At 39.7% G+C, this 21,106-nt stretch overlaps 1 protein-coding gene across 1 annotated transcript in view; it reads right to left on the bottom strand.

Annotated features, from left to right (window-relative positions):
* Top2b (DNA topoisomerase II beta) overlaps positions 1-21,106 on the bottom strand; it is a 64,317-nt gene that overhangs the window by 27,519 nt on the left and 15,692 nt on the right. The window contains exons 4-17 of the mRNA XM_008833142.1: positions 20,068-20,131; positions 14,862-15,007; positions 13,775-13,872; positions 12,928-13,140; positions 8,804-8,977; positions 6,175-6,276; positions 5,962-6,099; positions 4,196-4,334; positions 3,334-3,491; positions 3,073-3,198; positions 1,988-2,098; positions 1,794-1,899; positions 414-523; positions 47-139 (exon numbers count right to left, since the gene is read on the bottom strand). Of these exons, the coding sequence (XP_008831364.1) occupies positions 47-139; positions 414-523; positions 1,794-1,899; positions 1,988-2,098; positions 3,073-3,198; positions 3,334-3,491; positions 4,196-4,334; positions 5,962-6,099; positions 6,175-6,276; positions 8,804-8,977; positions 12,928-13,140; positions 13,775-13,872; positions 14,862-15,007; positions 20,068-20,131 (1,778 nt within the window). The remainder of the gene's footprint in view (positions 1-46; positions 140-413; positions 524-1,793; positions 1,900-1,987; positions 2,099-3,072; positions 3,199-3,333; positions 3,492-4,195; positions 4,335-5,961; positions 6,100-6,174; positions 6,277-8,803; positions 8,978-12,927; positions 13,141-13,774; positions 13,873-14,861; positions 15,008-20,067; positions 20,132-21,106) is intronic.

Raw genomic sequence — 21,106 nt, 5'->3', positions numbered from 1 at the left:
CACTTGGTCTCCCGTCCCCGCCCCGCAGACCCCCCTCAGGACTGACCTCTGGTAGGCCGTGTAACCTACGCTGTCTCCGGTCCTCCATAAAGTTTGTTAGCCACTCTTTTCTGTCATCAATCTTCTTCTTACTAAAAGCCTGAAGGAGTCCAAGTAACGTCACACATTGAAATTAATTACATTAAAAATTTAAATTTATAAATGGCCAATAATTACTCTGGTAAAGCTTTTTTTCCTAATTTTCTTAATCAAAAATATATTTGAACTGAGTTTTTCAATTACAGAAATACAAGTCAGGAGAAAAAAAACCCAAAAATTTACTACTTTAGGTACTAGACTTTCAAGAAAGACCATATCACAGGTATGGTAGGCAGGGAATAGGTAAGAAAAGATTTTTTAATTAACATATTTACCAAGGTAATGGCAGCATCATCTTCGGGACCCGCATATCTAAACAAAATGCGATGCCTTTCCATATCAGCAAAATATTCCTTTGCTTCTTTAGCTGTACTGGTACCTAATCCTGCATAATTTAAAATATAAAAGAGTCACAAACACTGATGGCTGTTCAAAATCATCAAATGAAAAATTTATAGGGAAAGTTATTAAAAGATAGATCAAACTAGCAACACTTATACCAATTGGTCAAGTTTAATGAACAAAGGGAAACCAAGTAGCACGTGACTCCTGAGGCACTCACACAAAGCTACTTGTTATATGTTACTGTCAAACCAAACTGTGGTCATGCCTCCGACTGAGCTACCAATTAACAGAAAATATGGAGCAGAGAGGAACAACATGGATAGTAAATGAGACTAAAGGGGAGCACCAGGCAAAATTTAAGATGTGAGAGTTTACACAAAACAAGCCTCCTTAATATATTTCAAGGAAAAATATAAAAGAGAAACAATACATTCAAAGATTTAAGAGACCTGTCAATCAAATAACCATCTGGATAACCATCTGAATCTTGATTTAAAATATTAAATATATGGACCAGGCTTGGTGGCACATATCTTTAATCCCAGCACTCAGGAGGCAGAGGCAGGTGGATCTCTGTGAGTTCAAAGCTAGTCTGGTCTACATAGTGAGTGAGTTCCAGATCAGCTGAGGCTACAGGGCACCCTGTCTCAAAAATACCAAAAAAAAAAAAATATATATATATATATATAAAAAATATACAGCATGTATTTGTTATGATTAAAACCTTTTCATGTTTATTTATACATTGAAACAATCATGACGAATTTTACAATGGCTGGATTTCTTAGTATGTTAAAGAATAATATAGTTATTCTTTTAGATGCATATTAAAGTGTTTACAGATGAAATATTATAATGTCCAGAAGTGATTTCAAACTAACATAGTGATAAGAAAGGTTAAATGTCTATGAAAACAGTGACTGTTCAAATGCATGAGGAGTCTATTACATTATTCTCTATTCTTCCAGAGAGAGAGAGAGAGAGAGAGAGAGAGAGAGAATGAGAATTTAACAAGTAGCCCCAGCTGTCCTGGAACTCACTATGTAGACCAGGCTGGCCTTAACTCACAGAGATCCACCTGCTTCTGCCTCCCGAGTGCTGGGATTAAAGGCATGTGCCACCATGCCCAGCTGGAATTGTTTAACTTATTAATTCTGAGTTTTAAAATCTTTTCTTATATTTATGAAAATTTTTTTAATCGCAATCGTCTTTAAATCTAAGACAAGCTTTCTGAGTATCTCGTGCTGTGCTCATAAAAACCAATTTACACAAGTAGTCACTTCATAAGACTAAAATGTTAAAACACGAACCTTTGTAATATTTTATCTTCCAGGCTTTCTGGTTTTCTATGTGCTTTCTCCACTCATCAAACTCAGGAATACTATAAAAGGAAAGTTCCTGCTTATTTTTGCTTGCCTTAAATTAATTTAAAAAAAGAAGAAGAAATTAGTGTTTCTGCTAATGTTTAAAACAAAGTACAAAATTAAAGCAATGCAAAAAGCACCTTGACAATGGGAGTGATGAACTCTTCAAGAAAGCCGTGCTTCAAAAGTGATGGCCAGTTATGATGGATAAAATTAATAAGCAGGCCTTTGATGTGAGAACCATCCTGATCCTAAATGTAAAGTAAAAACATAACAATTGCACAAAATAGTACTACTTATAACCCAATTTTAAGATGTGTGAGTGAAGCCGAGACAAAATTAACTCAAACTGTAGAGCTGTATTTTATGAAAATTAGATGACTATAATAAACAATTATCACTTAAAATACAAATACAGGTGGCAATACACTGAACACACCTGCCTTGCAGAATATCTATGCGTCATCTATTATCACTGTATATGTTGTACAATGTACCAGATTATAGAATTGTTTTAAAGATAGAATCACACAAACATGGTTATCATTTTATCTCACTGCGTAACAGAACAGGACGCATTTACATGTCTTCTCAAGACATAAAAGCTGCAAAACACCTGAACAGGACAGCTGTTTCTGTTGGAGATTTCCTCTACAAATGGCCGTATATGAAGTTCTTCCTTTTCAATTTTCTAGTTCTTTCTTGATTACTGCTATTTTTTAAATGATTTGTTTTTATTTGGACCAGTGTTTTGATTAGGTCCTCTGGAAGAACAGTAAGTGCCCTTAACCCCTGAGCCACTCCAAGCCCACGATTACTGTTGTATTAAAGTTCTCCTGGGTTCTGTGCATCCCAGCTTAGGCCAACAGGCACCAGCAGTAGCCCCATCTACTGGACACTATTTCCCTGTGCAGAGCCCACCACATCCTTCCTGTCACAGCTCTGCCTCCTGCTCTCCCTAAACTTTCCACATGGGGAACGTCTTCAAATAACCAACAAGACTGGTACCAAGAGAGCTTAAGTGGTGCCGAGAGAGCTCTGGTGTGTGTCTGTGTGCAGTGCGTCCCCTGGACGTTATTCCCGGGACAATGACCACAGCACCACCTGAGGGCTGGGGACGTAGCGCAGTAGGACAGCATTTGCCTAGGGCCTACCACTGCAAATAAGTAAGAGGGAAGACAAGTCAAGCTATGAACTGTTAATACACGGTAACGTTCAAACCGACCTGATCAGTCATGATCATAATCTTCCCATAACGCAAGGTTTTCAGGGATTCTGCGTCATCATAACTTTTTTTGTATTGCAAACCAACTATTTTAATAATGTTGTTTATTTCTGCATTTTCCATGATCTGTGTGAAAAGGAAAAACACGGATATTTTTAAGGTGCTAACATATATGAAAAGTGAGTCTGAATCCACATTTGAAACATCAACCATCTTCAACCCTGTTAGAAGTGGCATAAACACACACGGATGCATACAAACCTGTTTATGAGAAGCTTCTCGGACATTGAGAATTTTACCCCTGAGTGGGAAGACTCCGTATCTGTCTCTCCCGATCACACCTAATCCAGACACAGCTAGCGATTTGGCCGAGTCCCCCTCTGTTAATATCAGTGTACATTCCAGGGAATGTTTGCCACCTGGCAAAAAGAATAAATCGCATGCATTTTAAGTTCCTCATTTTACTGATACAAAAATTAATGATCACAACAATGGTAATGAAAGACTGCAGCAATCACCTTACATCACACTCAGTAAAATTTGAATTTTAAATATATTTTATTGACGCCCCAATCCTTGAAAACAGTATACATGAGGCAATTTCTTTCTCTCACTCTCTTTTGGGTAATTGCCGTGTGTGTCTGTGCATGTGGTGTGGTTACCTGTGTGGTGCATACACCTGAATGTGTAGGTATGTGCACTCATGCAGAGTCCAAAGCAGGACATCAGGTGTCTTCCTCTATCTCTCTTTGCCTCATTACCTTGAGACAGGGTCTCTCACTGAACTGGAAGCTCCTCAGTTCAGCTCGGCTGGCTGGCCAGCCTGCTCTCGTGACCCACCTGTATTATATGGCCAGCGAATTCTCCAAATCCACCTGTGTATCTGGCACCTCCAACTCCTAGTGCTGGGGTTACAAACATGCATGGCACACCCAGCTTTTTACATGGGTCCTGGGGATTCGAACTCAGGCTGTCGTGATTGCACTGCAAGTACTCTTACCAGACCATCTCTTCAGCCCCACATGAGGCATGAACAGATAATCATAGTCAAACTGAAAGCTTTCTATAACTGAATAAATTAAAAGTTAAACTTGAAATCTTTAAGAAGCAAGCTGAGTCTTACCAGCATCATTGGCATCATCCAGTTTGGGAATGCCTTTGATTTTACTGTATTTCACTGATGAACACTTCTTATTCAGCTGAGTTTGAGCCTTAAACTTCACCCAGTTCAATATACTTTCTACAATGCCACAATTAGAGGCCTTAAGAAAAAAATGAAAGATTAATGGTATACGAATAAGTCAAACTAAATTCAACTAAAATTTATAGGACATTGTATGATAGCTAGACCCTGGGCAGTTTGGAAGTAGAGCTAAAGTGATGATGATGACAATAGTACATGCCAGTACCTAACAACAATACAACGGCATCATGGCCAGTCAGTAAAACTAACTCAGCTATGTATACAGTGAGCTGTACTGAAAGACAAACACGAGAAAAAATCTGCTGTAGTAAACATCACAATAACATACACTGCCCTTATTACAAGTTAATTTTGTTAAAATCAACATAGCAAAAGTTGATCTACCTATTAATTTACTAGCTGGCAAATTCAGACATTGGCATCTTCAATATCTTTCAACATAAAATGCGAGTCCTGAATTTTATAAAAATATGGCCATAAAGGCCACATAAGGATAAAATTGGGAACTCAAACAGGTCCTACTCTTTAACTAGACTGGTAATGAGGACTTCACATAACACACTGTAATTTGCTATTCAGTATGTGACGGTACAGAAACTCCTCCTCCCCTTAAAGAGTTAAACACCTTCAATTCCAAGGCTTAAAAGGTCATCATCAACTTTAGTGATTTGGTTTTAGCTCTATAAAATAGCTTTGTGGGAAAAAGAGCAGTGAGCTGTGCCAAGTCTAGACTTAAGTCACTTACAGGAAAAGCCATACCACCTGCTACCAAGTCATTCCACAAGAGCAACTGCAATCAGGACAGAGCTTTGGAAACATTAACACAGGGTAATCTGTGCTCAGAATTCATTAGGAGGAGATTCAAATGTTCCATTTCTACATACAGGCAATCAAGCTGGGACTGGAAAACCAGCTTTTATTTATTTTTACACGTTCTCTACCTTTGAAACTCTACTGTTGGGATTTGAGAAATGCATTCTCCACAACCATCTCACTCCTCCACCACTCTGTAACTTAGAAACTTCCAAGATACAAGTGGGGGTCGGGGTGCAGCTTACTGATACCCCATTCCAACTGCCAAATATGTTTAAAGGCCCCACACATTAGGTCAGTATTTATTGACAGTACTGCTGAACAAGTGAACAGAATCAAATCCTGATTAATACACAATAAGTTACAAATAGCCAGAAGCTCAGTTACAAATCCAAAATTTATTATTTACTTTTAGCCTTATTTTAGGAAAAGTAAAGTTATATTGCAAAGTCAAATGAAATTTTAAAGAATGTAGAAAATACCACATTTTGTATCAGGTAACCATTGTCACAATTAAAAAGGTAAAAGTAAAAAAACCAATAGCTGAAGTTGAACAAAAGAGCAGAAACACGAAAACAAAGCTGTGTGGTTCTGCACGTCAGGTGAAGCCTGAGCTCTGTGATGGCCGAGAGAATGCTAACATGGCCAGCAATGCAAGTCCCTTCTTCTGTGCTTGGCAACACAGGTGCTGTTCTAACGAGACAGTGCCTTCTACTCTGACATGAGCACAATTCAGCACATCAGCTCATAGTATTAGCTTGCCGATACCACAGCTACTATGATAAAAGAGACTCTAGTCACAAATAGAATAAATCAATCACGAAATCTACTTAACCAGTCTCAATAACTAAAAAAATACAAGCTTTACTTACTGCTTTAAAAAATTTTTCTGAGAGTTGGCATTTGGACCCAAAACTTTTGGGCTGCAGAGTCATGTTTTCCTTAGTCTGAGAATCAAAGGTTGGATTTTCAATGAGACAATTAATAAAAACCCATATATGGTTTTTGACCTGCGGAAAACAAGAAAAGGTCAGCATCCACAGGCCGATGCAGGCGCTCAGCAGCACACCTTCGGCAGGACTTACCTGAAACGGCTTCACCGACACACCAGCTTTGTTCTTCTTCTTCACGACTTCAATCAGTTTACCAACAACCTGATCTACCACATAATCCACATGCCGTCCACCCTTCGGAGAGAAAGAAGAGAAACAAACTCTTCTAAGCTGGAGTAGCCAACAACCTGGTGATCTTAGTAGTAACTCTTTTCTGAAACATGAGTCTAAAATTGACAGTCAGGGTTTAAAGGAAAGATATTTGAGGCCACATGCCAACAAACGCCACTGCCAAAACCAGTTCTGGGGTGTTTCCTAATACCCCAAACCAATTCTCTGATTATCTGATCATCAAGCGGATGTTCAAAAATGTAATTCAATTTTAACACTACTTGAGTTGGCCCAGACCCCACAAACTAATGGCTCAGTCCCTCAGGACTGTCTTCTACTTCCAAATTCCAGTTTACCTCCTTAACTACCTATCCACCTATCCAACTAGTTCTAAAGGTGGGGACCTGACGACCCACTCAGATTCAGCAGTCTGCTAGGATGCCTCGTAGAACTCAAGAACACATTTCACTTTTATTATCAGTTTACTATTAATAAAAAGACAGAATTCCTGGGGGGGGTAAAGTACATGTAGCTTCCCTGTGCTTTCAAGGCATGTCACCCTTTCTCCCAACACTATAGTGTATTTACCAAGTTGGGGATCTCTGAATCCCACTTGTGCTGGATAGCTTTAGTGTCAACTTGACACACGTGGATTGAAGGAGCCTCAACTGGGGAATTGCCTCCATCGGACTGGCCTGTGGCCATGTCTGTGGGGCATCTTCTTGACTGTTGAGTGATGTGGGAGGGCCCAGCCCACTGTGGGTGGTGTCACCCCTGGGCAGGTGGGCCTGTGTTGTATGAGAAAACAGGCAGAGCAGGGGCCAGGAGAGCAAGTCAGTAAGCAGCGATCCTCCATGGCCTGTGCTCCAGCTCTTGCCTCCAGGTTCCTGCCCTGAGTTCCTACCCTAGGCTCCCTGATGAACTGTGACCTGGGAGATGTAAGACAAAATAAACCCTTTCCTCCCCAAGCTGGTATTAGTCAGAGTGTTTTGTTACAGCAATGAAGCGACAAACTAGGACAGCACTATTTAGGTTTTTTGTTTGGCTGGGTTTTGGTTGTGTGTGTGGTTTTTTGGTTTGGCTGGGTTTTGGTTTTCTGGTGGGTTGGGTGGGGGTGTGTGTGTGTGTATTTTTAGTTGTGTTTATATGTAGGGTGGGGGAGTATGCACAAGTGAGTGCAGGTTCCTTCAGAGGCCATAAGAGGGGGAGAGATAAGTCCCCTGGAGCTGAAGTTACAGGTGGTCATGAGCTCCTAGGAACCAAACACAGGTCCTCTGGAAGAGCAGCAAGTGCTTTTAACCACTGAGCCATGTCTCCAGCCCCTGTACTCAATTTTCAAAAAGACTCACAAACCTCAATTCTGCACTTGCAGTTCCGAACTGTGAGATGTAAGAATAACCTACTGGGTAGCCTGTCTAGGAAAACTACTATATTCCTAACCAAAAAGGTGATTTGACTTGACCCAGTTTTCTTTTCTCTAGAATTTGAGAGTGAGGTACAGGGGTACAGTAGTTATCTTGAGGGTAGTAAAATGAAACCACATTTCCTAAAAAAGTCAGTCAGAAAAAACAGCAACCCTTACTGGTAACAGGAACCCCAGCAGCAGAATCAAACTGCCTATCCCTCTCCCACCACCACCCCTAGTAATGAGGATAAATAAAACCTTTAAATAAAATGTAGGTTTCTATTATATAGAACAAAATGGAATCATAACTGACATTTCTATTGATGAAAAAAAGTAATGCTATTATTATTAAAAAGTTCACACATTAAAAAGACGAAACTTGAACAAGAGTCATGAATCATTTTTTTTAATTTTATTTATTTTTTATTTTATGTGTATGCGTGTATTGCCTACATGTAGGTAAGTGGACCCATGTCGTGCAATGCCAGCGGAGGTCAGAAGAGGCTGTCGGATCCCCTGGGACTGGAGTTACAGACAGTTGTTAGCTGCCATGTGGGTGCTGAGATCGAAGCCGGGTCTTCTGCGAGAACAACCAGTGTTCTTAATATCTGAGCCGTCTCTCCAGCCCCATGAATTACTTTAAACTATTCCAGGGTACGTGCCTATATCACTCAATATTTTATTAGTCAGTGGATGCTTTGGGTTCTTTTTTTTTCACTTATTTATTCAGTCATTCATTTTTTTCAGAGCTGTGGACTAACCCAGAGCTCACACATGCTAGATAAGCCCTCTACCACTAAGCTACACCTCAGTAAGAATTTTGTTTGACTTTGAAGTTCAAAGCCTACAAAAGAGTGTGCAAGCTCCTTAGAAGGGCAAACAAATTCCACAACCTAACACCCCACCCCCAAAAAACCTCATTTTTTATTCTCTACTCAAATAAGGAATTTTAGTCACTCTAAACTTCATGAAAGTATGTTCAACAATAAACACTAAGTGCATTACCTTCTCAATAGACGTAAAAATAAATTTTAATACAGCTATTTCACAAAAAACAACTTTTTAGAAGTCAGTTTTGATACAACTAAACAGACATTTTTGTTTTTTTTAACCAATGACCTGGACACAAAGAACATGGACACTTACTTTTGTGGTTGCAATGCTATTCACGAAGCTGATCTGCTGGAATCCTTTCTCACTCAAAGTGAGACAAACATCCCATCTCTCATTTGCAAGTTCATGAATAACTTTCAGGGCTACCCCAGTTTCATCCAATTTGTCTTTCACATACAGGTCTACGTAACTTCGAAATCCATTTACCTATGGATGGTGAACAGTGATCACTCAGGTGAGGAGCAGAACTGTGCATGTTGTAGGCACTCACACTGACGCTCACAGCAGCTCTTACCAGGATGCAAGCCATCATGTATGTTCCCTATTCTCCTTCTTGACCCCTGCTCTTTAAAAGAGAAATCATGTTTATGTGTACTTGATAAAGATGAGAAAAGACAGCTGGACAGGTAAATCGTTATAAAAAATCTTTCAAAACTAATCTTTTTAAAATGGCTGTTACCTTCCAGTGTGCATTCAGACACCCGGAAGGTGAAAGGACAGGACATGACATTCCTGTTCTTACAGGAAAATAGCCCATCAAACAAATTAACAATTTTTCACGAATCCAGCAAAGAACTGAGATCTCAAAATAGCTAGCCATCCTGAAGTCAAGAGAAAGACATATGTCTACAGAAAACCGGAGACTTCGGTATTTGCTTACCTACAACAGAAGTTTAATGACCTACTAACAACCTTAGCTAGAAGTTTTAACTAACCCATACAGGAAAGTGTGTGGGGGAAGCTCCCAGGAGCTGTAGTTAGGAGGTTCCTACCCCAGCAAGATTCCCCTCCAGGAACTCTACCAAATCCTCACAGGAAAAATCAGAAAGGTTCAAGAGAAGACATCTCCTCCCCACCCACCACCAAAGTGCTGGCTAGGGCGGGCTGAGAGGGCAGCAGCCAGTGGGAAATCCACTCAGATTTTATTTATTTAAAAATAAAAGGAGGGAAGCGTAATCTGCAGGGCAGTGAGCCTCAAGAAAGACGGAGGACGCAGGTGGAGAGCTGCTGCAGCTGGGGAAGAGCAGAAGGCTCCCTGGTGAAGCCAGCCTGTGGGAACCAAAGACAGGATTTAATCAGCTTTTAGAGACCGTTCCCACAGTTTGCCCCTAGGCTGATATAGGCCTCTAGTCACAACAATGAACTTCAGTCCACAGAGCTGCAACACACAGGCCATCCTGCCAAGCAGTTCAAAGAAACACCCAAGTCAACTGACAGGAAAGACAGTTGTGAACAGGAAGAACAGGAAGAAAAGAACTTCAAACTCATCCAACATCTAGGTAAACCAAACTAAGTCCAATCACAAACCCTACCCACCTCATTATCTACTGTTGTGTGTAACACATCTCACTTTCTACAGAAACTTTTAGGCATACCGAAAAGAATTTTATAAAAACTGAAGGCAGCCATCGGCACCAGCTCCTATATATCACAGATGTTAACTGGGCATTTAAAATAACTATGATTGATATGTTCCAGTCTCTAGTGGAAAAAGACAGCATGCTGCTTCAGTGGAGGATGGATTTCAAGTAAGGAACAATGAAGTGGAAATGCTAAGAATAAAACAAACACAAGACACAAAGATGTCATAGACAGGGCTCATGGACAGTAGACTTTCTGTAGTAAAAGAAAAAAATAATGTAGGTGGAGTTAAGGCAACAGAAACTAACTGAAACAAAAATAAAATAGACTGAATAAAACAGGCCAAGCATCAAAGACTAGGAATAAACCAAAAGGTAAAACAGGTACATACCAGAGGGAAGGGAAAGAGCACATCAGAAGAAAGCTAAAGAAAGCATGCCTAAAACCTTTCAAAACTCGTGACAGAAACCAAACAACAGATCTAGCCCAAAGAACATCCAGCAGGATACATGAAAGCACAAACAAAAAGCACCACACACACAGGAACCTCACATTAAATAGTAAATTCCTCAAGGCAGCCAGAAGGAAAAGAAACATCTAAACCTTACCAGAGAGGAGCACAGGTACCTCACAACAGACTTCGAATCATAAACCATGCAGCAAGAAGATAATTGATGGTATTTTGTCTGTTTTGATTGTTGAGTGATGGGGATGGCCTAGACCACTCTGGGTGGTGCCACTACAGGCAGGTGATGCTGGGTTGTATAAACAAACAGGCTGAGCACAGGCCAGGCAAGCAAGCCAGCATTTACATTTATATACTTTAAGAATATTCTATAGTGCTAGGTTTCTACATGAATTTTTGGGTTGTTTCGTTTTTGTTTTTTGAGACAGGGTCACCCTGTAGCCCCAGCTGGCCTGGAACTCACTATGTAGACCAGGCTGGCATGGATCTTACAGAGACCCGCCTGCCTCTGCCTCCGGAGTGCTGGGGTTAAAGGTGTATGCCACCACACCTGGCCTTGAATAGTATCTTTAAATGCTAAATGAAAACCACTGCTAATCAGTAATTCTGTGTCTGTTGAAAATATTCTTTGGAAGACAAGAAAAAAATAAGGACTTTCCCAAACAAAAACAGATCTCATTGCCAGCTGTTCTACAAAAAAAGGCCAAAGAAAAAAATCTTCATTCAAATGATCTAGATTAAGATCAGAAATCAAAACCGAGCAAAATGGTACATGTCTGCAGGAGGCTGAGGCAGGGCTGCTCGATTCCAGGAGCCACAGCCAACCTGGGGAACCTGGGGAACGCAGCAAGCTGGTATCACCAAAACAAGCAAATGACCAAAGAAGTGTGTACATTTACATATGTGAGTGAATGTCTCAGGGGAAACATTCTCTTCTCCATCTGGTGCTTACAAACTATGTAAAAGTGAAATGCCTGGGGCTTAGGAGATGGTTCAGGAGATAAAGAACTTGCAATGCAAGCACAAGGACCTGAATTCAAATCCCTAGTTCCCAGGTAAAGTGAGGCATAATAGTACGCATCTGTAATTCCAGTGCTCCTAAAACAAGGTGGTGGTAGAGACAAGGGAGCCCCCAGAGGCTCACAGGCTAGTCAGGCAAACACAACACAATGCAGAAGGTAACAACAAAAGACCTTGTCTCAAACAAGGTGGAAGGCAAGAACCAACCCCCAAGATTGTCTTCTGACCTCCACGTGTGGCACAAACACACACAAAATGAAACATTGGTAACAAAGACCTGAGGAATGGAAGCAAGTACCTGAGGTCATATGCCCACAGTCCTTCACTGCATGTGAAATAAAGGTGGGCCATTTAGAGAAAAGCATCTAGCACTAACCCTACAGACTACTAAGAAGAGTCTTCAAAGGGTAAATACGAAGTAGAGAAGGGAAGAGAATATTATTTTTAATAATCATTAAAACCAGAGAAGAGGGTGGGGAGATGGCTCTGGGGTGAAGAACACTCCCTGACCTTGCAGAGGACCCGGGCTCTGTTCCCAGCACCCTGCATGACAGCTCACAACTGTCCAGGACTCCAGCTCCAAGGGTGCTGATGCCTCTCTGGCCTTCTTGGGCACCAAGCACACATGTGGTATACATACATGTAAGCAAATACTCATACACATACAATGAAAGTAAATTTTAAGACACACACAGAAAGAGTAGCAAAAAGCTCCATTAAAAAAAAAAAGTACACAAGTTGTTCGGGAAAAAGTGATTGGGGGATATGGGAAGAGTTGGGGGAGGAGGGAGTGGGCGTGGATGTGATCAAAACACCTTATTATGCATATATGAAATTCTCAGTAAATTTTTTAAAAGTTAAAACATATGAGAGAGAGAGAGAGAGAGAGAGAGAGAGAGAGAGAGAGAACGAACAGAGATGACAGGATAAGAGGACCAAAAAGCAAAGGCCATATTTAAGGACAAAAATTAGCAAAATGAGAGATTACAGTCCAAATCAATCAATTCACTTTTAAATACTGATCACTTAAACATGCCAGTTAAATAAGATTATCAGATTAGATTTTAAAAGGCAAGATCCAGGCCGGGTGTGCTGGTGTGCTGGCACACGCCTTTAGTCCCAGCACTCCGGAGGCAGAGGCAGGCGGATCTCTGTGAGTTGAAGGCCAGCTTGATCTACATAGTGAGTTCCAGGACAGCTGGGGCTACAGGGAGACCCTGTCTCAAAAAGACCAAAAAAAGAAAACAAAGGCAAGATCCAGCTATCTACAGTCTATGTCGCAGTAACACTGTACTACAAGAACACTTACAGGCAGCTTTTTCCCATTGAACATGACTTTGACACCTTTACAGGAACCAGCCAAGTCATATGCTCTTCTGGTCATGAGGGCTACGATGTCCTTGTCAAGTTTCTCCATCTTAAACTTGGACAGGTCTGGTTGGAATGTTATGCATGTGTAATCTTCACCATCAAAATGCTTGATTTTGGCTTCAGAAGTCTTCATCATATTATTCATCCATGTCTTTAAAAAAAAACATTCAAGTATTTAATGCGTCCTATTTATCTTTTTTTTTTCCCTGTGGTCCCACCTGGCCTGGAAAAATTCAGTTCACCAAATATATTCATTTACCACAATATTTATATTTTCCAACCGCACAACAAACAAACAAATCAAATCCTTAAAAGTGGTTAAGATTAAAAACTGTAAGTATTATAATTATACCAAGTTGGTGTTGAAAATAAACTCCATAACTCTTAACAAACTGGCAATAAACATCTTCCACACTCAATATGGCCACACGGACCTGTACAAAAGTAAGCAGGCACGCTACATTCCTATACAATGATTTTAGCTTATACAAAATTCAAACTACTTTTTCAAATTCTGCCAATATTTCTCAAATATGAATTTGATGACTCAATAAAGAACTTTTCAAGCATGCTAAGAGGCTGTAGTTAAGACATGTTTATGACAAAAGGGTCCTGCTATGAGAGTGATAACAAGGCTGTATGAATTCTCTAGTCATTCTGACATCTCTCCGGTGACTTGCTTAACACTTAAGAAAAAGTTATATTTCAAATTCTATTGTCTAAGCTAACAATAAAACATTACTTTTTAAGAAATGGAAAAAACAATGGTCATGTTTCTTTCATACCTGCTTAAAGCTATGTTTGTACTCCTTACAAGCTGTTTCTACTGTAAACTTTGTACTAAAAATATTACAAAGTTTTGCACCATAACCGTTGCGGCCACCTGTAAAATAGACGTGAGAGATTTGGTTTGAATGATTTTAAGGGAAGTTTGTTAACTTACATACCACAGAGCAAAGCTGGTAAGATGCTAGCAATTATTGACTGGATATTCCTGATTATATTCAGTAGTGTTTTTTTAATTTATTTAAAGAAATATTAAGTTTTAGTAATAAAATAGTGTGGTACACAGTGTATAGTACAGAATAATTAAAGCAAGTATTTTGTAGATACATTACTTTCAACATTTAAGAGAAATTAGCTTGGTATCTTATGACACAATACGCCTGTGTGAATATGAAATCTGAACTTTCTAACAAAGTTACTTCACCTATATAAAGTTCTCAAAGCCTTGATTTTAAAAGAAGTTATCAACCTACTTGGGCGACAGTAACTTTTCTACAGAATTTTATTTACAAAGTCTAGATTTTTATTCTTGACCACTTAAGGAAAGTTGTCTAAAAGTATTTTAATATCAAAAGATGTGTAGATGTGATAACAAACACACAGGTACCATAGAGTTGTTATCTAGCTCAAAACTCAAACTGTCAGACGAGAATTCCAGCAATTCTAATCTAAAAGTCAGTGCATTATCAGCCTTTTAAAAAACAATACTGTTAGGGGCTGGAGAGATGGTTCAGTGGCTAACAGCACTGGCTGCCCTTGTACAGGATTTAGGTTCAGTTCCATTACCCACATGGTAGCTCACAACCATCCTAACTCCAGGTCCAGAGGATCCAATGCCTTCTTCTGACCTCCGCAGGCACTGCATGATATGGGTGCACTTACATACATGAAGGCAATACACTCATAAATATGAAATATTTTAAAACAACACCATTAGATTATACAAAACAGATGACAGTTTTTTAGAGTATTAACTCTGAAAAGGATATTTCCATAATGAAAGGTCTCCTTACTTGTAAGAGCTTGTGTAAAAAAAATATGAACTCAGAAATGTTAAGAAAACAATACTTTGCAATTAGACTTTACCTGTAACTTTTTTCTCATCATCATCATAGTTACTGGATGTTAAAAGCTGTCCAAAGATCAGAGCGGGAACATAAACTTTCTCTACCCTGTGCTCCACTACTGGAATGCCTTTCCCATTATTCCAAATGCTGATGATGTTAGATTCACTGTAAACACATAAAAGCAGAGTTTAGAACTTAAATATTAATTTCCATAAAAAGTAATGAATGCAAGATAATCCTGAATGTTACAAGCCAGACACAGCCATGTCGACTAGAAGACACTGACCATCTTGATGAGGACGCACACCCCAGTCTCACGTTAAGATGGCCAGGATCCGCAAAGCAGTGCGGTAAGCTTTCTTAGAAGCAGCTCTGACCATCTCCAAGGAAAGTGTAAGAGGAGGAACGCTTTCCCAAGGAGTCAGAGCCTCCTGCTCAATTCCAGCAGAACACAACTCTTCAAAGCAAGGGGCCATTTCCACTTCATTTCTTACCTACGTTGGACACACACAGGAAAGACACGTAGCCTAAAGTGGTTCCACTAGCAACTTACATGTTAGACATGCATCGTGCCAATCAGTGTCATAAATTACCTTTAATGGTTTTGAAATATACAGATACTCCCTATTTTAGATCTTTTAGTCGATCATAAAACCATCAGTTTCAATCATGAATAAATTAGGCAGAGGATCCTATAAATAACAGGCCCTTGGCATGGGCAGTAGCCTAGGTGAAAAAATTTCACCTATCACCATTAAATTTTCAGAGACGCAGCTTCATAGTGAATACCAAGAACTGGCTTAAACAACTGTCATTTACCAATCTGATTCCCAATTGTTCTTACACACAATGTTCGATTCCGACATGTCTTAATTTCTCACAAGGGCCAGTTAGATGGCTCAGCAATAAAGAAGTTTGTCGTCAAGGCTGATGGCCTGAGTTGGATCACCAGGACCCACATGGAAGGAGAGAACTGACAATGGATCCCATCACGTTGTCCTCAAACCAACATATGTGCACCCTGGCATGTATATGCCCATATACATACATACACAGAAAGTATAATAAAAAATTTTATGAAAATCAAAGCTCTGTGTAATTAATAAAAAGTTTTTAAAAAGGAATTAAATTGAAACTTTTAACGTATTCTTCCTTCCCCATCAGCAACTAACTGTCCTTCCTCTCACTCCCCAACAGTGTTTCCTGTCTCCCTGTCTGCGAGGGTGAAATTTGGATGCCAGTTTTTTACTCATTTCTCCTGATCATTCTCTAGAATTGAGTCATCAGCTCTTATTGATCTGTCTTATTAGATCTGCTTTCATACCAGTAATAACCCTTGGTTTATTCTAAGTACCAGTCTGTGTCTACATAGAACCAGTATCCCCTGCACAACAATTAGTGCAGTGGTAGCTCTGTGCATCTGTGATGGGCTTCACACATCTTTCACCAGAGCTTTTTCCCTTTAGAACACAAAAGGTCCAGTTACAACAAATCAAACTCAAGTCGTCTGTTACTCAGAGGTCTGCTAGGCTATGTCTGGTCAGCTCCATCCATCCCATTTCCCTTCAGTTCAGCTGTCACTCGCCCACGTCCATTTCCAATTATTCGATTTCTTTGTCATGTCTTTCCCTCGTATACAATGTCTTTTTCCAGTTTCCTTTGTCTAACCAGATTTTACCCAAACTTGAAGGTCAATTTATGACTTCACCGCTTCAGTAAGTCTTTAACAATGTTTTTCTCCTTGTTATTAGGAAAAAACCCTAAATTATTTACTAGGGACTTCATGAAGATAATTGTTTCTCATTTGCAGATAACAATCTTCCTGAAAACAGAACTGAACACTAAAGGACAGACCCCTTCCACACTGTCCGATGGCCTTCCGCCTGTGTGTACTAACTCTAAAGGTAAACTATGGTGGCCCTTAGAAACAAAGGCCATGTACTGCACTACTGCTTCATTTAGAATTCCAAAGAGTGCTAGCTTGAGTTTCAAACCTACAACTTATTAAGACGTATTTTATGTAAGAAACTATGGAATGTAAAACTAACGAAAAAATTGTGAAGGAAGGCTTTTGAGCTTGGCTCAGTACACGACACTTGCTGCCAAGCCTGGCACCTGAGTTTAATCCCTAGGACCTACATGGTGAAAGAGAGAACTGACTCCCAAAGTTGTCCTCTGACTGCCACACGTGCGCTGTGGTCTATATGAGTACAAAACTACACTTTCCATTACGGTCACCTCTTTATTAAAAACAACAGTTTAAATAAGTTACAGAAAAGTTTCAAAAACAAAGCTAAAAAAGAACACTGAAAACAATCTAAACTTCCATTGTCCGTCAACTGGAAAAAGGTTAAATAAACCATAAACATAAAATACTTGGCAATAACTAAGAAGAATTAAGTTCTGTGCGCTTAGTAGTAAGTTGCATATATAAACAAGGATGGATCAAGTTAATAAGACATTCAAAATATATCAAGTAAAAATAGATAAAATTAAGTATTGCCACCCCATTTGTTTAATAAGTATATGTAGATATATTCAGCATGTGTGTATCATTATTTGAAAGTTGTAAGTTTAGGCATTCAACTTTAAATACAGCAAGAACAGTCAGGCCAGGGAAGAGTCAACTCTGGTCAATGTGCTTTCCCCGTGTTTGGTTTAGGAGTGGACGTGAGCCAGGACTTTCCACAGTCTAGCTCATACCACCACTGAGCTACACTCCTCATCCTGTTTATTTGGTTTTTAATCAGACGGATGTCAGCAAATGAGTTACTTTAACACTGACCACCCATTGTGTAACAGTAAGGAACAAGCTTTAACCCCCTAAGCTGCTTTAAGCTTCCCTACGTCTAGAAGGCTGTCCACATGGCTCCTGGAAGGCCCTGCTGATCTGTCTCTATGCCTTTACAATCGTGGCCTTTACTTCATCAGTATAATGATTAAAACAGACCCTGCCCTTGTCACATGCAAAAAGGAAAATTAAAACCCCCATAAAGATGCTGAAGTGGAAATGAGAGGTGAGACTCAAAGACAGGCAGCAGAGAACCACGGGCAATTGGATAAACAGTATGATATCCACCTCTGAATTCTGTTTTAAAGTGACTTCTCAGATTAGAAACCTAAGCTAAACAAAACTATGACTGTGAGATAAGACTCATCTTAACAGAACCATTAACTCTGTAGCGTATCTATAAAGTGAAACAATGACTGTGTTAAAACACAAAATAAATATACAGACCTGCAACTTCTCAAAAAATGTTTGCTTGTTACCAATTTTAAATATGTGCAAAAATCCAGGACAAGGAAGAGTCTCAGTAACTTCTCAACAATGATTTATAAACAGCGATGAAACAAAGCCCTGAAAACAGTGAGTGCTACACCACCCTGACTCTCTTTCTTGGAGTTTTTGTTTCATAATCAAGTGAGAGAATTTTCTAGCACAGGCAGTTAGAAAGAGATAATAAAAACTTGGTATCTGAGTACCATCAAGAACCAAATAAATTCAGGTAGAATTCTTACTCATGCCCACACAAAAATGTTTGTCGACTATAAGGGAGTTAAAAAGAAAGTGATAAAAGTACCAGCAATGGAGGAAGAAAGACAGATACTGCGTGTCTTCTCTCAGATGCAGAACCTAGACTGAAACAATGCACATGCGTACACATATACATACACACGTACATACATGTACACACATGTACACACACATGTACATGCACTTGCCATGAAAGCAGGAGGATAGATGTAAGGAACCAAATACGAGCAAGTTAAATGATACATGTATGAAAATGTCATAAAAAAACATGATTTTGTGGCCTAATCAGAAAGAAATTAATGAAGTGTTACACAAGAGAACTGCTGCACGCAGAGCGTATGGCTGACAATGACGCACCGAGCACCTTCCACACAGCTGTCCTACACAAGATCCCATGAGCCACTTGTAAACTCAGTGCTGTTGGGTCTCGTGCAGCTGGAATAATGACTACGTGAGAACTAGAGAGGATGACTTCATCCATCAAAAACCTACTTACAGGCCAGGCGGGGGACCCACACCTTTAATCCCAGCACTTGGGAGTCAGAGACAGGCAGATCTCTGTGAGTTCAAGGCCAGCCTGGTCTACATAGGAAGTTCCAGGCCAGCTGGGGCTACAGGGAGACCCTGTCTCAAAACAAACAAAAATGTACTTAAGTCAGGCATGTGGCCTCCATATATACATGGAAAGCCCCCTTTACTTTTCTACCACAATCCCTTCAGTTCTGAATGCTGAGCAAGGTTAAGGTATCAGCATTCACTATCACTCCTTACTAGCTCTCCCCAGACAAAACATATCCTGCAGGCACTGCATTTAAATGACAATCACCTTAACAAGGAAAACCAAACTTCGGTATAGCTTTTAACTTATAAGTATCCAGAACACCTAACGATATCAATTTTCAAGAATGTGTTCATTATAGAAATGATCTAAATGAAAAAGATAACAAGAGAAAAAAAACAAACTATAATAGCTTACTTATATGCTAACATTCTTATATAATAGGCAGTTAATTTCATGTTGCAACTTTTTATTTTACAGTCTTACTACACCACTAATCTTAGCCATACCATCTAAAATTAAGCTGCTGACAGTTAAGACCACATTGCTAAAACTTCCATGCTTATTAGAGAAAAAATTTAGTTATGCTAAAGTCTTATTGAAATTTAAAAGTGTAACGATTTTACAGAAGGCATGAAAATAAAGGACAAAAGAATCCTGTTTCTAGTGTAAACTACTGTTTTTCTATAAGCTCTCAACCCTCCTCCAACTCCACCCTAAAAAAAAAAAAAAATCACCGTAGTGAAATCTAATTAGCTAAGCACCCAGTAGACATTCCATAATGCCAGGAGTATTTGTTTATTAACCTGAGCCATATATGATGGAAAACCCCAAATTCCAGTCATGAAAAATCACTTTGACTCCTAATACCCCCAAGAACAGCACTACAATCCTAGCCTGAGTCCTGAAGAGAGGACAAGGGGGAAGGAGGGAGCAATCCACAGCATCAAAGAACAGCCAAGGAGACATGCTGTGTGGAAACGGCTCACAGGACAGAGAAAACAACAATGTCCAAGGGAAGAGGGGACAGAAATGGAGCAGCCACATATTCCAAGGGAAGAGAAGCACTCACATGTTGAGGATTACTGAAGACAGCAACTTAGGCTAAGAATAAACTTGAAGTGTACTTACGGATCAATAGAAACCTTAATGCAGGTCATGTTCTTGTCCCTCTGCTTATTGTCTGCAGCATTAACTACAAAAGCAAACATCTCAGTGAGTGACAAAGCACACAGCACAGGAACAGGCAGCCACAGCTACACATGCATGTACTTAATGCTAACGTCTATAGTCACTGAGTTTCAAGCACAAACTTCTTACTTTTTAAATAAAACTAAGTTTCACTTAGTAATTCCAAACTGCTTTTACGTTAGAGACACATGCGGGACGCGTGTGGGGGCGGGGGGGGGGGGGCTTACATATAAAAGTAAAGTAGGCAAGGGCAAAACCATCTAAACCTAAACCCCAACCCAAACCTAAAAGTAAAAAAATTAGGTTTACTTTTTATCTTGGTAACATATAGTTGCCTTCTCTTAATCTCCGTCAATAAACCAGAGATTTTACAAGCAAATTAAGCTAGTTTTTTTTCAATTTATAATTTTTATTTTATGTGTATGTGTGTAGTCCCCGCATGAAGGTTAAGTGCACTCATGTCATGCAATGCCTGCAGAGGTCAGAAGAGGCCATCGGATCCCCTGGGACTGGAGTTAGAGACAGCTGCTAGCTGCCATGTGGGTGCTAGGATTCAAACCCGGGTCCTCTGCAAGAACAACCAGTGCTCTTAACTGCTGAGCCATCTCTCCAGCCCCAGCTATTTTTATTAAGTCTTTAATGTCTGCCCTTAAGATTCAAATTTCTAAATCCTAAAAATACAGTTATAAAAATATTTTTACTTTCTTTAATTAGTATCTCAAGATAACAGGGACACAGCTGGCCATTAAGTTGAACTTCAATCAGAGTTCCATTTCCAGATAAAAACCATGTGATAAGCCTACAATAGCAGAATCGAGTTGGGAGGCCAGTGTAGGAATGCAAAGCATAATCAGGGTTGCTCTCCCCTCCCTTCCTGAGGACTCAAGAAGTCAGAGACCCACACAATCCCAGTCTAAGAAACCCCAAGCTGTAGATTAATGATGTGGCAGAACAGAATTTCTAGACAGTCTAAGGGTAA

This window comes from Nannospalax galili, unplaced genomic scaffold (assembly GCF_000622305.1).
Source record: "Nannospalax galili isolate Female #2095 unplaced genomic scaffold, S.galili_v1.0 scaffold215, whole genome shotgun sequence".
Taxonomy (NCBI): Eukaryota; Metazoa; Chordata; class Mammalia; order Rodentia; family Spalacidae; genus Nannospalax; species Nannospalax galili.
This window is presented reverse-complemented; position numbering and strand designations above follow the sequence as displayed.